General features: G+C 40.6%; 1 protein-coding gene across 1 annotated transcript in view; it reads left to right on the top strand.

Annotated features, from left to right (window-relative positions):
- The first annotated feature begins 4661 nt into the window (after positions 1-4661).
- Positions 4662-15946, top strand: part of LOC149302374 (lysosomal cobalamin transport escort protein LMBD1-like) — a 53228-nt gene continuing 41943 nt past the window's right edge. Inside the window, exons 1-3 of the mRNA XM_089482447.1 lie at positions 4662-4791; positions 8190-8332; positions 13692-13868. Of these exons, the coding sequence (XP_089338573.1) occupies positions 4662-4791; positions 8190-8332; positions 13692-13868 (450 nt within the window). The remainder of the gene's footprint in view (positions 4792-8189; positions 8333-13691; positions 13869-15946) is intronic.

The raw sequence follows: 15946 nt of genomic DNA, 5'->3' as shown, positions 1-15946 counted from the left end.
TAATAAAGCACTTCAAACAATGAAAGTACAAATTAAAGTATTTCAGGTAAAATAACAGACAAGCTCCCTGTCTGCTACAGACAAAATGCTGGTTGGGCCAGACAAGAGCTACATAAATATAAGTTGTTGTTGTTGAGTGCCATATTACCATTTGAAGTACAGAAATGAAGCCTCCTGAGTAATGTCTTTGAATGTCCCTTTAGTCAACTATTGATTAGAACATTTTTCAAAGGTAATAACTAGGGTTGGTTTTGCTAACATATCAGACAGGAAAAATGAAAGGAAATGAAAAATAAATACTCTGAGCAGTATAATCAAACCAAAAATCCATCAGGATATTATGAATTTGTCAAAGTACACAGATGAGGAAGTGTTTTATAATGAAATACTTTTTATCTTAAAAAAGACACTTCTATAGTTCAGCGACTATGTATATACCATATTTAAAGATCTATATTCATAGTTTAAAGTTATAGGATTTTTTGTTACTTAGTAATCTCCCAAAAATATCAGTTGTATGTATACGCTAGAGGCCTCGCTATATTTAAAAAATATATTGGTATAATATGTACTTTAATGCATATAAAGTACATATTACTTTTATTTGTTGCATACAAATGTGCATATGAGTTCACTAGAAACCTTTCTATGTCCTTGTTCTTGTTCTCTGTCCCAACTATTTATATTTTTATATTGCAGGATATTCTTTAGGCTAAATGCAGCCAAAACTAGAAACCAATGCAAAAGAGCAGTAAGTCCTTTCTCTTTTGACAGGAAAACAATGCAATCAAAGTACTTGCAAAATGGTGCAATTTGGGTAAAATTATACACCTTAATTTGTTATCGTGTTTTGCAGCAGAAAAAAACCCAATAAAAAAACATTATTCCACAATAGCTGGGCCAAGTAGGATGCTTCAGTACTTTTGACACTTCTGCGTGATGAGATTACAGAAAGAATATTTACTTTTTTGGATAATTGTGTTTTTTCTTATACTTTATCTTATTCTCACGTGTTTTTTATGTAAATTGTGCTGAAAGAATTCTGTTATTTTTTGTCAGTCTTCCACTCTAAAACACAATAACAAGTTTAGGTATACACACATTCACTACAACATAGCCCCTTGTGGAATAAAAGAGACACAGAAGTATTAGGGATGCTTTAGTAAAATCTGTTTAGGCTCCGATCTAATGCAATAAGCTCAAACATCAAGTACGTTTTCTACAGCAGCATAGTTAGGGACTCCATTATAGCCATCCATATAATGGAATGACAGAAAATAAAACACATCTGGCATTCTTAAATTTTAGCACGACTTGAAAGCAAAAACGACCAAGTAATTGACTTTCTTCCTTGTACAAATCTGCAGCATAAAGGCAACACAAATGATGTAATTAGTGTAATTCTATTATATGTTGTCTATTAATGTTATCACTTTAAATACATTGTTAGTCTAGAGATGTTCTTTACAGTTGCCTTGTTTTTACTTTATGGTTTAATATATCTGCTATAATGTTGTAAAATATATTTTCAGAGAGTCATACATTAAAAGTTGACCCACTTAGTGCATGGAGTCTCTTTGTTGTAGCAGGGGTATTAGCAAACACACAGACTTTCTGGAGTATGGTCAGTGATAGTAGAGGGAGCTTCTCATCTCCCGTCATGTGACAAGATCAGTCAGTAAGAAGCGCCTTTTGTGGTCACATGTTACAGTCAGTAAAAGTGTAAATTGCATTGTTTTTCACAAGCAAAAGGCAAGGCTCAGAAATACACTATATGGAAAGTACTGACATCACATTCTAAATGCATAGACATTAATATGTAGTTGACCCTTTGCAACTGGAACAGCTTTCACTCTTCTGGGAAGACTTTCCACAAGATTTTAAGGTTTCTGTGGAAATTTTTGTCCATTTATCCAGTAGAACTTTTGTGAGGTCAGGCACTGATGTTGGACAAAAAGGCCTGGCTCTCAATCTCCGTTGAGGTCCAGATCAGTCAAGTTCTTCCACAACAAACTAATTCAACCATGTCTTTGTGGACCTTGATTTGTGCACTGGGGTTCTGTCATGCTGGAATAAAAAAGGGCCTTCCCCAAACTGTTCCCACAAAGTTGGAAGCATAGAATTGTCCAAAATCTCTTGGTATGTCCTGTTCAGCATAGAACTTTAATATGCATTCTTCTATAGTGAGGGTTTCGGGGACACTCAATTGCCCCTTTAACATAGTAACATAGTTCATAAGGTTGAAAAAAGACCAAAGTCCATCAAGTTCAACCTATATACATATTGTGTCCCTACTGTGTTGATCCAGAGGAAGGCAAAAAAACCCTTATGAAGCAGATGCCAATTGCCCCATACCAGGGGGAAAATTCCTTCCCGACTCCAAATATGGCAATCAGAATAAATCCCTGGATCAACGTTCTGTCCCTATTAATCTAATATCCATAACTTGTAATATTATTGCTTTCAAGAAACACGTCCAGGCTCCTTTTGAACTCTTTTATTGAGTTTACCATAACCACTTCCTCTGGCAGAGTGCTCCTCACATTAAAGTGACAGTATAACACCAGCACAGAACAAAAACAAAAGAGAAAATAAATCAACAAAACTGTACTACTTTTTGGTAAATCAAAACTGTCAATAAAAATATTAAATAAAAAAATTAAATTTTCAGTGGGTAGAGTAGTTTTGTGCATTAAATGGATTACAAACATGTTGTTTTCAACATACAATACATATAAGCAAACAGGGAAAAGAAAAGATGTCGGTGCGCTAAGCTAGTCTCAGGCTCAAATAATACAAATGTATAATATGAGGCCTACCAAACAGCGTGAGCATGCTACAAAAAACAAAATACTGTCTGCGCTTCTCAGGCTCAAATAATACAAATGTATAATATGTGTAAGGACTTACCTGCCTCTCCGGTACCGCGCCATGGCCAGTCCCGCAACGCTTCCTCCTCGGCCGGCTTCCCGGGCAGCGAGTACCACCGCTACCCAGTCGGCGTCTTCACCGCGTGGCCGACCACGCGGCAAACAGGTAGCACAGCACCACCGTGTGGTCAAAACATAATATTACACGTTACAGATGTAACGTGTTCTTATAACCTCGGGTGACCTCCTTAATGCAGGACACACCTCCACCTGTCCCTATTTAAACCTGGACTTCCTCTTCTGGGTCACCCTTGGTTGGTGTATTTCTGCTATTTGCTTGCGCATTAGATTGTTACTGACTGCTCCGGTTTGACTTGGCTTGTTGACCTCGTTCCTGTCTCCTGATTCGGCTCCTGATTCCTGCTCGTTTGGTATTGATTTGGCTTGTTGACCTCGTCTCTGGTTCTCTGACTTTATGGTTCCAGTTCGGCCTGGCCCACTCCGCCATCTGGGGTCCTACCTCACCATACCATTACAATATGAGGCCTACCATATTTGTATTTTGTATACATTGTACAGCCAACACACTGTATTTGCAGCATGCTCACACTGTTTGGTAGGCCTCATATTATACATTTGTATTATTTGAGCCTGAGACTAGCTTAGCGCACCGACATCTTTTCTTTTCCCTGTTTGCACATATTTGAGGTTGTTGGCTCCTCATCAGTCTGGTTGCAGCTTGCTGTCCAGGGGTTAAATGGGAGGAGGTTTAATTGCACCTCCCCCAACACATTAATAAGGTTTTGGTAGCAGTATAAACTGCTTTGTGTGTCCACTATGTAGGAGGTGAGAGTAGGATCTCACTCTATTGAGAGTGTGCCTTGACGTGGCGGGTGAGCTTAATTATGCTTTGGCCAATTCATATAACCAAAACCTCTCATTTATATTATGTTTATATATTTGTTGCCAACTTTATTAGGGTGAGAAGCGCAGACAGTATTTTGTTTTTTCAATACATATAACCAAATAAAATTAACTTAAAACTTTGTTTAAAATATAGGATTTAATTTCTATTAGAAAAGTATTACATTTTTAATACTTTCAGTGTAAAAGTTTCATACAATATTTATGAATGCAAAACAGAAAGCATTATCACAGCCTTTAGGGAAAACACAATTTTAGCACTGTTTATAAAAACTTAACTTCTTCATAGTATAAGTTCTTTTATAGTATGCAAGGAATTTATTGTTTCTCAACATGAATAATTGATAACATTAAAGAAAACATTTGCAGATACTGGGTTAAATACATACAGCATAAATGATGCATATGGATTATGCTCAACGAAGAAAAATATTCATGGTAAAATGTAAGAAAAAAATAACACTGTTTAAACTAATTGAATACTGACTGCAGTGTTTTGCATCATTATGTAATGCCTATTAGCATATACACATTGACGGTTCAATATATGCAATATCTGCTTTTAGCATTCACTATGTGTAAGTGCACATCATCTATGCATACCTTCCATGCCCCCTCTCTCCTTTTCTTCTATAACTTTAGAAGATTTGGCAAGTATAGATGAATAACAATTCTTTAGTCCTAAAAGTAAAAATTATGTTTCTAGATACAGTAAAAAATGTGCTTAATTGCAACTGCAAATAAATTTGTCTACAAACTCTCATTCTCTCACACTTTCATTCGTTGTCTACTCACTCACATTCTCTAAATGCCTCCCTACCTTATCTGCCTACCACTTCCATTAGCAAGTGACACCATTTTGGTGTTATGTCGGGTTATGTCTGCGGAGATGTAGCCGAACATAGAAGAAAGAAGAAACAGGATGAAAGACAGATGATAGAAGATGAAGAACAAGAAGAACAAGAAGATGATGAAGGGGAAGTGGTCTGCAAAGAAGGTAGTGAAATAAAGCATTGGGGGGCATAAAGCATATCAGGGGGGCAGAGTCTCATATCAGGGGGCATAAAGTATATCAGGCAAAGTGTCATATCAGAGGAGCAGAGTGGCATATCTGGGGGGGGTGTCATATCTGGGGAGCAGAGTGTCATATCTGGGGCAGAGTGTCATATCTGGGGGGGCATAAAGCATATTGGGAGCAGAGTGGAATATCTAGGAGCAGAGTTTCATATCTGGGGCAGAGTGGCATATCTGGGGGGCATAAAGCATATCTGGGGAGCAGAGTGGCATATCTAAAGGTAAGGTGCGTTATGAATTAAGGGGGGGGCTTAAAATGGCTATTGGTTTTCCAAATTTCTGTTTATATATAAAACCTATGCTGACTAAATGCATAATAGATACCAAAAATTTTAAAATACACGTATTCCTGTTCACTGGATAAAATACTGTTTTACCATTCCACTTATGTATTTTTTCTCTAAAAATAAATTTTTCTTTAAAATAGCACCAAACTTTAAGGGTGCGGCCTATATGGTGTAATGGTAGCTAGCATTATTAATGGTAAATAAAAGCATGCACTGGTGCTTTTTAGATTGATTGTGATTTTTTTGTTATGTGACTCTGGTATTACTCTGGTAACAATTTACTTATGTTTTTTTCTTTATTTATTATTAATAAAATAAACATGTATTATTAATATTATTATTTTCACGCAACAGCTAGATAGGAGACCGCAAAGTTAGGTAGGGCCCAAAGGTACGGTAACATTCAACAAGCCAAAGTCAGGATTCTGGAAAACAGGATAAATGGTAAACACGCCAAGGTCAGGATGCCAGAGAATAAACTTGGTCGAGAAACTAAGCCGAGGTCAAACACAAAGGACTGAATATCAAAACGCAATCTGAGGACTAGCAGTAGGCACAGACGACCATCAGAAGGCAAGAGTCCTTCAGACTGAGGCGTTTAAATAGGCACCAGTGTCAGGATTTGAGTGTGGCAGTGGTGGGGGTCTCCCTCTTCTCGTAGCGCTGTTGCTGTGACGGTAGTCACGCGGTGGAGGGGGGGTCTCCCTCTCCTCCGTGGCGGTTGTTGCTGTGGTGGTAGTCGTTCGGAGGAGGGGGTCTCCCTCTCCTTCCTGGCGGCTGCTGCTGGGGCGGCAGTCGTGCGGTGGAGGGGCTGTTGTTGCGGCTGACAGGAGAGAGGGGGTCTCCCTCTCCTGCGTGGCGGCAGGTAAGTAACAATATTATAAATGTATAATATTTATTATAATATAATGGTAATTAGCATTAATTAGTGGTAATTAAAAGTATGCACTGGTGCATTTTACATTATTGATTGAGATTTTTTTTATGACAAATGCAACTGATAAACATAGATTTGTAAAAAAAAAAAATATATATATATACTTTATGAAAAAAAAGGTCAAAACGGCATATACCAATTTGAGTCAAAAAAATTTCTCGATGTACATGCAGTTTTCACCTTCTTCTCAAGTAGATTTTAAAAAAAATTAGGGGCTTTTTAAATGTTTAATTAATAGCATTTTGTCACGTAAATAAATCTCAATCAATAATCTAAAAAGCAACAGTGCATACTTTTAATTACCATTAATTAATGCTATTTACCATTTTTACAGTAAATTTTACTTATTTATAACACAACTTTTGGGACAGTCTGTGTGTGTGTGACTGCCTGAGTCTGTGTGTGTGAGCCTGTCTGAGTCTGTGTGTGTGTGTGTGTGTGACTGTCTGAGTCTGTGAGCCTGCCTGAGTCTGTGTGTGTGTGAGGTTTGTATTTTTCAGTAGGAAAGCTTGGAAGCAGTTACTAAAAAAATTTAATCCCACTACTGACACATACATAGCCAGACACAGACTAACATGAATACCCAGGCAAACACACATGTAATGTTAGGAAGTTGTGAAAAGATACTGGAAATAAGTGAAAGATAACTGGAATGGTCCCCCAGCAGTAGTGGTGGAAGCTAATACAGCGAGGGAACTTCAACATGCAGGGAATAGACATAAAGCTATCCTGACTATGGGACCAGACCAAGGACTGATAGAGGTCTCTTACATAAGGAGGGATGGGCAGACTGGATGGGCTGCTGTCAAATTCTTCTATGTATTCTTCTTTGGCGGAGGTGTCAGGGATAGTAAAGCTGTCTATTCTTTCAAAACATATGAAAAGATACTTGAGACTTTATACAAATCACATGTAATAGTTGTGCGTTGACCCATGTTACCATCACCTTTTGTGGCGAACATGATTTTTGGGGGGTAAAATAGAAGATACCTTTTTTGTTCTTCAGGATCAAATATACAAGAGTAAATGGCAAATCTTGTTGTGTTACTTTTTAAAAAAAATGGCATTTGTGACTACTTCCTAGTAAAGAATAATTGGAACTTCCAAAGTCTCCACAACTCCGGGCTTTTTCAATTTCCTGTGGCCTTCAGTGTCTGATGGTTAAAAGTTAATGCGGCTAAGACTCATTTTTATGCGGTGAATAAAGACGAAAATGTCATTTGTGTGCTTTTCAAGGTCATTCCTTTGTTGCTCAAGGGAGAATAGCTTTTATGTTTGTCTATAATTCTGCTATTTTTGTTTAATGTATGCAGTAATACAAATTACCATGTACTCAGATTAAGTCTTCTTTCAAAAAACGATAATTTTATATTTTCACTAAACTTTGGGTATTCCTCCAGAAATCACCTGAAGCTTATTGTGACCCAGATTTCACCAATTAGGCTTTTGATAGCAGTATAAAAATGACAGTTCCGATTTCAAATGGCCTCATTTTTGTGTTTTAAGTGTTTTTTGGATTTGTCCACTGCCACTTTACTCATGTGTAAGGGTGCCACTAAAGATGCTGGTTTTCAGAATAGGTCACATAAAAAGCAAGGAAGTGTCTCCCAGAGTGTACACCTATTTAATGATGTTGTTCAAAATACAAATTCCTTAGAGATTTTATCTGAAAGCAGTTGGGTTGGGTCCGGCCAAACACATCTCCTTTCATGTGATATACTCATAGACTACTTTAATATGCATTCTTCCATAGTGGGGCTGTCAGGGATAGTAAATTGTCCCTTTAAGTTTGACAGGAGGGTGGGTTTGTGACATGATGTTACCTCACTGCTATTTCATGTATGACATCACATGTCACACAAACCAATAACATCAGTGCCATACTTTGTACCTGTGACGAAATGTATGACGAACTGTCCCCTGGAGAGTACTGAAAGCAAGCCTGCTACCCACATATTATGGTCCCTGTCTCCCTGCCCTGGTGCGTGGGACTGTTGTCCTCACCTGGGACCCCAACTCCCCAGTCTTTATGTGCACCCCAGTACTGGTTAGTGGGACAGATGCCTCTTGCCAACTCCCCTGCATTTACAACTCTAGAAGCGACGGAGCTGTGCTCCCCAACTGAACTGGTTGCAGACGACAATGGTGGCAGCGGCGGTTTCTTCCTTGCAAATGCCCCAGCAGAGCACCAACGGGTATACCAGCAGCAAGCTAAAGATGGTTCCAGCACTACAGGGCATGTTGGTGCGCAGCAGAGTCGCGAGCTACCTGAATGCCTGGATGGCGGTTCTAAGAGTTGACCAGGGTGTCAGGGGAATGGTCCTCCCATCCTCCAAGGAATGTTACGTGCTACAACTAGATTGGTAAATGACGTACCTGAGACAGCAGCCCCAAGAGGACTTGGTGGCTGAGTTGGAGAAGTTGTTCCCACGTGAAATGACTGTGGATTGTGGATACCGGGCCCTGTATTGGCAGGCTGCACAGTGGTGTCCAGAGCTGAAGGATGACTACCTGCCAGATGGCGATGACTTCGGCGACCCGGTACTGATAATGGAAAGCCAACAGGAGGACCGAGAATTTGGGAGCCCATGGAAGTATCGGTGTGAGGAGGTCCGGGAGTTCAGGGAAGGAATTCTCGCAGATGTACCCTGTTACCTGCCCCGACCTGTGGGCTGATTTTGATTATTTGGTTTACCAAGAATGGATCCTGGAGCAGGCCTACCGAGAACTCTGACCATGCTCAGCAGCTTGCCCAGGTACCTCCTGTGAGTATTGTACCCCCACCAGAAGCACAAAAAGCCGGGCCCGCTCCCTTCCCTCACCCCAGACATGCTGCACCATTCCCCACAATATGGCTCAGAAACTGACCAAGACCCAGCCAGATCCCCCAGATGAACTGCTGGCATCGAAGCAGAGCGCTGCTGGCCTCTGCCCATCCCTTCCCTTTGTTCCCAAGCCTGGCCGCAGAAACCAAGGAGGGTTCAGTGAGGCAGTTTTAAATCTTAAATACTACAGGTAGAGTTGGATTGTTTTGGGTTTCTTCTACTATCCTTCTATACTTAGCTAGCGTTAGTTCATTGTCTTTGGTCCTGCACCAAAAAATGAGGAAGACGGGGTGGCCCTGGCCCTTTAAGGCCAGCGTCGGTTTTTCGACATAAGTCTAGTTGACGGCTAGTTTTTATGCTCAAGTAGCATGTGGCTAGGCATATCCAATTGCTGGGCACGCACTGCGGCTGATTGGGTGAGTGTGTGGTGCCGCGGCCAGCAGCCCACCGGTCATTTGTCGGTATGCCAGATGGCCAATCCGGGCTTGACCAGATCTGATTTGCCTTCCACTATACCTCAAGCATTCATACTTTACAGCACTTAGTTACATACTTGCCAACTTTTGCTCCAGGTGTCCAGGGACACAAAGAGGCAGAGCCTATAGTTGCTGGCAGTATGTGGCGCTACATGGCTTATCTTAGGCTCCACCTCCTTCTGTCCTGGGTTGCCTGGAGCTCGTTTACCAGCATTTAGGATGCATGTGTCTGAGACATACACAGCTTAAACGCAATGCTACCTATACATAAGGGGACAGACCCGACTTTGATGGGACAGGGCCCAAAAAAGGGACTGTCCTGGCAAATTCAGAACAGGTGGCAGGTAGCTATAAAAGTTATTTATTGTAAAAAGCTACAAACTCCCACAATAAAAAAAATGGTAAAGCTCCACCCCTGCCCTCTAAAAGTCCATTCCCTTTTTAAATGGTGGCTGATATGCCTCATGCTTCCACTGCAACAGTGGTAGTGGGTTAAAGAATGACGCACAAAACATTAACACATAACACGAAAATACGAGAAACCAAACGCTATATGTATTTTACTACTTTATAAATTCTAAAAAATAATCATAAGAAAATCCATGATGACATCGCGAGACACCGAATATTTGCCTCGGTTGCCGTGGTTACGGGGCGCCGTGCGCCATTACACTAGTGATAACGAGCTCCTCCTATCCGGCGTGTGGTAGACGGTAGAAGCGTTGGCTGGTTATTGCGATTGTTTATTCGGGTTGGCACCAGTCGGCTTGTATTTCACGCTGTCACACGTTCTCACAGATGTCAGAGAAGCAGGAAGCTGCAAAATGGCGGCGGACTACTTGGCGCTTCTGATCGGATGGGGTCCCTTTACGGGGTTATTACTGGTAGGCGCCATTTTAACTTGCTATGTGAAAAGCTAGCTGCTTAGCCTTGTCTGTCATGACAGGAGGCGGGAGTTTGAGTCTCCACGAGGTGTCCGCCCCCTACAGGAAATGCTGATGCCCTTGTGGTTTGTCGATAGCGGCGACACATAGTGTAGCGGCGTAAAGGGCGTATTGTTAATGACATGTCCTTTTAGTCGTTAGGAATGTCGTATGTTTGCATATACATGCATGGCGTACCGACTTTTATTATATACACAGTGTGTGCGTACATCGTTACGAACAGCAAAACACACAAGTCCCAAGTATCCTGCTTTAGTAGGGACAGTCCATCTTGGATGCAAATCCTCTATTAACCTTTCCTGTCTCGATTGCAAAGGTTTTCAGATACAAAATCAGTCCGGTTTTTGTTTTTTTTTGAAGCTTAGGGATTTTTATTTTTTACATTTTATTGGTAATTGGCATTGGTGAATTTACAAGTATACTAAAAAGTTTGCCAGAGAGGGACATCCCTGCTATTATACACCATGCAATGTGTATTATGGCTGCGTGGTCCCTTTAAATTCCAATGCCTCCTCACCCCCAAGCAACTGCATGTATAGAGAATGCAGAATCCCCCCTTTATGCCAAGTTGATGTTGGAGTCTCCCGCAAACTCCTTAAAGGGACACTGCAGACATCATATACACTTTAAAGCATGCGATAGCTGTGTGCCCTTTTTCCGCTTCTTTCCCAGCTCCTAGGCTTCCAGGAGATGTCTGGCTGAGCCTGGCAAAACTATGAATCCCGGCCCAGCCTCCCATGAGCAAAACATGATATTGGTGGGCTTAATACATCTTGCTGTGCCAGAAGCTGTGATCGCTACAAGTTCTCCTTTAATATAATCTCAATTAGGATACCTGCTTACTTAACGTGCAACGTCATCATATCGGTGGCTGGCTTTTGAGGCACCTAGAACTTTCATTTAGCGTAGGGCACAACTGATGTGGCATTTTAAAGGCTAATTAAACCCGTTTTTGAGAATTCCGAGACCGGGATTCTCATCTTTTTTTTTTTTTTTCCTCACTGTACCGCAGTACACAGGTATTCACATCGTATTAGCACAGGCTGAACCTGTCTGAAAAGTAACACAATTTAGCTTACTAATTTTGGACCAGCTCTTTTGCCGTCCAAGGCTGATTTTGAGAACGGTACTGGAAAGAAGTATGCTTTGTACCTTCACCAGTGGAAATATTTCTTAACTGGCTCCCTGATCCCAAGAGAATAAGACAGACTCACATGCGAGTCTCTTGGCTCATCCCTAACTTGGAGGTCTACAGTACTTGGGGTCTTGGCAGCGTGAACCCCTCTAGGTACACCTCTTCCAGAGTACTTGGGGAGCTGTACTGAAAAAGTGGTCTATGTGGCTTCCCACTCCATTAAAGCAGGTGGTTAACCATAGGTGAGCGTAGGTGTCTAGTCTGCCCATTGTGAGATCAGACCCATTTCTGTTGTTTTATCTATAGCAGATACCTACTACAATTTTTGCATCAATTAATTTTTAAAAGTAACATAGTTTTTAAGTTTTAATAACTTTTGGATTATTTTAAATTATATTGGCTTGGCAACCTAAGGACCATGCTTGTATAATTTGTTTACCTTGATCTAGGGCTGCAACTAACGATTATTTTAATAATCGATTAGTTGGCCGATTATTTTTTCGATTAATCGATTAATCGGATAAAAAAAATGAATGTAAATTTTTCATTTATTTAAAATAATTTACTAAACAAATGATGTTAAATACAAACAGCAGAATAAAAAAACTTTGATAATACATTTCTTGTCTTTATTTCCCAACCAGCCCCCCAATATATGCACATTTGAGCCCAGGCTTGCTACGCTGCCTCCCAGACATGCCATGCTGCCCCCCCACATATGCCACGCTGCCTACCACAGCACTCCACGCTGCCTCCCACATATACCACACCACGCTGCCTCCCACATCTGCCACTCCACGCTGCCTCCCACATCTGCCACTCCACTCTACCCCCCACATGCCACTGTGCCTGATACGCCTTATACCCCCTGAAACACCACTCCATCCTCCCCAGACATGCCACCCTGCCCTCCCCACATATGCCACGCCATGCTGCCTCCCACATCTGCCACTCCACAATGCCTCCCACATATGCCACGCTGCCTCCCACATCTGCCACTCCACGCTGCCTCCCACATCTGCCACTGTGCCTGATACGCCTTATATCCCCACTCCATCCTCCCCAGACATGCCACCCTGCCTCCCAGACATGCCACTTCTCTACCCCCAGATATGCCACTCTACCCCCAGATATGCCTTATACACCCTGATACACCACTCCGTCCTCCCCAGACATGCCACACTGCCCTCCCCACATATGCCTTATATACTGTATATGCCTTATACCCCCAGATATGTCACTTCACTGCCCCCAGGATTTAGATTCCCCTAAATTAACCCTAAACTCCCCATTAACCATAACTGCCCCTAAATTAACCCTTAACACCCCCTTAACCACAGCATCCCCTAAATTAACCCTAAAGACCCCATCAACCACAGCATCCCCTAAATTAACCCTAAACACACCATTAACCACAACTGCCTCAAATTAACCCCAAACACCCAATTAACCACAGCTGCTCCTAAATTAACCCTAAACACCCTATTAACATAACTGCCCCTAAATTAACCCTAAACACCCAATTAACCATAACTGCCCCTAAATTAACCCTAAACACCCCACTAACCATAACTGCCCCTAAATTAACCCCCACCTCCCCTAACTTTCAGTAGCCCAAATATATATATATATACATATACTTACAGTTAGATGAGTGTCACAGCCATCTGGTTCTGGCCTGGAGAAGGAAGGGGCGGGGCCAGTTGTCACAGTGATTACAGGGAGGGGGAGTAAGTAGGAGCTGCTGCTGTGAGACGGTGAGTCAGACTAAACGGATTATATAATGAGGGGGATTTTTCAGAGCGTTTGCTCTGAAAAAACCCTCATTTTATAATCGATAATAATCGATTCAACTAATCGATAATGAAATTCGTTGCCAACGAATTTCATTATCGATTATTATCGATTTTATCGATTAGTTGTTGCAGCCCTACCTTGATCGTATTCACATGAAACTGTTGGGACCTGTTAGACCTCAGGAGATAAGTAGTTCCCCAAGCGTTTGTAAAAGCAATTGTTTAGTATTTATGCTAATGCTGTCATTATGTGTTGGTGTTTTTATGTCTTTTGCACTTGCTGTTGTACCTGCAACAAAATAAAACGTTGTATTTGAAAGTTCTGTTACGTAATTGCAACTGTTTCAGTGTTCAAGCATGGCAGCAATCTGCCATACTGACGCCATCTTGTTTTGTCTGACCAATATCCTCTTTCTTTTTCAGATTTTTTTGGTTTTTAGTTGGATTTATGTCCGAAGATACCAAAGCAATCGTTTCAGTGAAGTGTTTCCGACTCTGACAGCGATATGTTCGCTGACTCTTGCCCTGACCACCTCAGCAATTCTGCCTGTGGACATTTTCCTTGTCTCTTATATGAAAAATGAAAATGGCACATTTAAGGTAAGTTAATACTGTATATCAGTTATGGCAAAGTGGTGACTGTGGAAGAATGACCACATCTGCATTTGAAGACCACCCCTAATAGGACTGGGCAGATGTCATGATACTTCTATGAAATGCAGATCTTAAAGGGTCAGGGTCAGTACCGTGTTTAATATGCGCTCTTCCTGAAGAAGAAGATGATGCAGCTGCCCTCCTCTTCTGTGGTCTGATGATTCTTGCCGCTACATTTTATACCCATCAGGGACAACTATGGTTGCTTTAAGTCTGCATAGAAAGAAATGAGTAGGGCTTGAGACTTTATACAAAAGGCCATTGCGTTTTTCAGAAGTAGAGATTTGTACCACAAAGACTGCATGCTTTTTTAAAAAAAAAATTTGGGGGGAGGTTGTGTGTTTTTAAAAAAAAATTTTGTTCGCTTTAATATTTCTAACAGTCTGTGCTGTTGATGATCCCTATGCGTGTTATATTGGGAATGGGGAGGACTCACTGCAGAATGATGGCTTATTCATGCTTGATATGAGTCTATCACACTCCTCTGCAAGCTGTATTGTCTGGTTCCCTAAAAGTTGTGTTCCCATCTTTTGTATTTATGATTCTCTGGGGTAAATTCACATACGTAGTTTTACAAGTTTGATTTTTAAACCGAGTTGTATTAGTCTTTTAATACAAAGAATCACCATGTCAATAATGAAACATCGAGGCAATTTAAACGGAACAAATGGCCTTTTAAACTTTCCAATTCTCATTGAGAATACTTCATTAGGCTCATGGCAGAACTCGGATACTGCAAACGTGTTCTTGTGAGTTCAGTCCCCACTGATTTAAAAACAACTTGTTGAACGATCCATTTACTTCACAGTATTTTTTTGATTTTGGTGGAAAACATGATTTACAGATATATATATATATATATATATATATATATATATATATATATATATATATATATATTTATTTATTTATTTTAAATCTTACATATTAATGCTATAGCTTACACTCCGCCGATTAGCTGTGTATTAATTTTTAGTTCATGGTAATACCGTATTTGCTCGATTATAAGACGACCCCCCAAATCTTAATATTAATTTAGGAAAAAAAGAAAAAGCCTGAATATAAGATGACCCTATAGGAGAAAAGTTTTACCAGTAAATGTTAATTCATTTAAACTATTTTTTTAATCAAAGCTATGATTGAGAAAAATATTTTGGTTTTATTTCCTTCTATTTTCCAACCTGCCCCCCAGTTATGCACATCTGCCCCAGAAATGCCTTATACCCCTTATATGCCACTGTCTCCTGTGGAGACAGGAGGATCCAGGTCCCCTGCACCTGCGGGGGATCTGGATATTAGTCGTCTCATAGTCAGACTTTGAGGTCTGATTATAAGACGACCCCGATTATAAGACGAGGGGTATTTTTCAGAGCATTTGCTCTGAAAAAAACCTTGTCTTATAATCGAGCAAATACGGTATATCACAGAGATCCAAGAATGCAGATGTTGTTGTTTTTTTCAGAACAGATGTACTTTTAAGCATCCCAGGCAGCTGTGCCTTCCAACTGTGTGCGACATCCCTTCATTTAGCACCTTGTTTGCCGTGACTCAGGAACTGATTGTTTTATCAAGTCATACAAAATGAGTTGCTCCTTGTTCTTCCCACCTAGGGATTGTTGAATTTAAACATGAAAGCTCACATACCTGCCAGTAGTTTTGGAGAAAATGAATTACATTTAAATATCAGAGCAAGGCATTTCAAAGGAATAAAAGCCGAGCTGTTTTAATTACTCCGTTTTCTACATTGTATTACAATATAATATGTCGTCCTTTTTACCTTTTAAAACAATCACAAATAATCAATGTGAGAATTGTATAAAACAAAATACCGGTGGTAAAGCTTTGGCTTAAGCTGAATTAACATTGAAATAGAAAGATTAACATTGAGGAATCCCTTTTACCCAAACAGCTAGTTGTAGGAACTGGGCCTGGATTGGCCACCTGGCTGACAGTGTTGCACGTTTTTATGCTCTCATAGCGTGTAGTCGGGTATATCCAGCCGCTGGCCGCAAGCTACATGGGCA

The sequence above is a fragment of the Sceloporus occidentalis genome, unplaced genomic scaffold (assembly GCF_023333645.1).
Source record: "Sceloporus occidentalis isolate IW3139 unplaced genomic scaffold, rSceOcc1.0.p SCAF_19, whole genome shotgun sequence".
Taxonomy (NCBI): Eukaryota; Metazoa; Chordata; class Lepidosauria; order Squamata; family Phrynosomatidae; genus Sceloporus; species Sceloporus occidentalis.
This window is presented reverse-complemented; position numbering and strand designations above follow the sequence as displayed.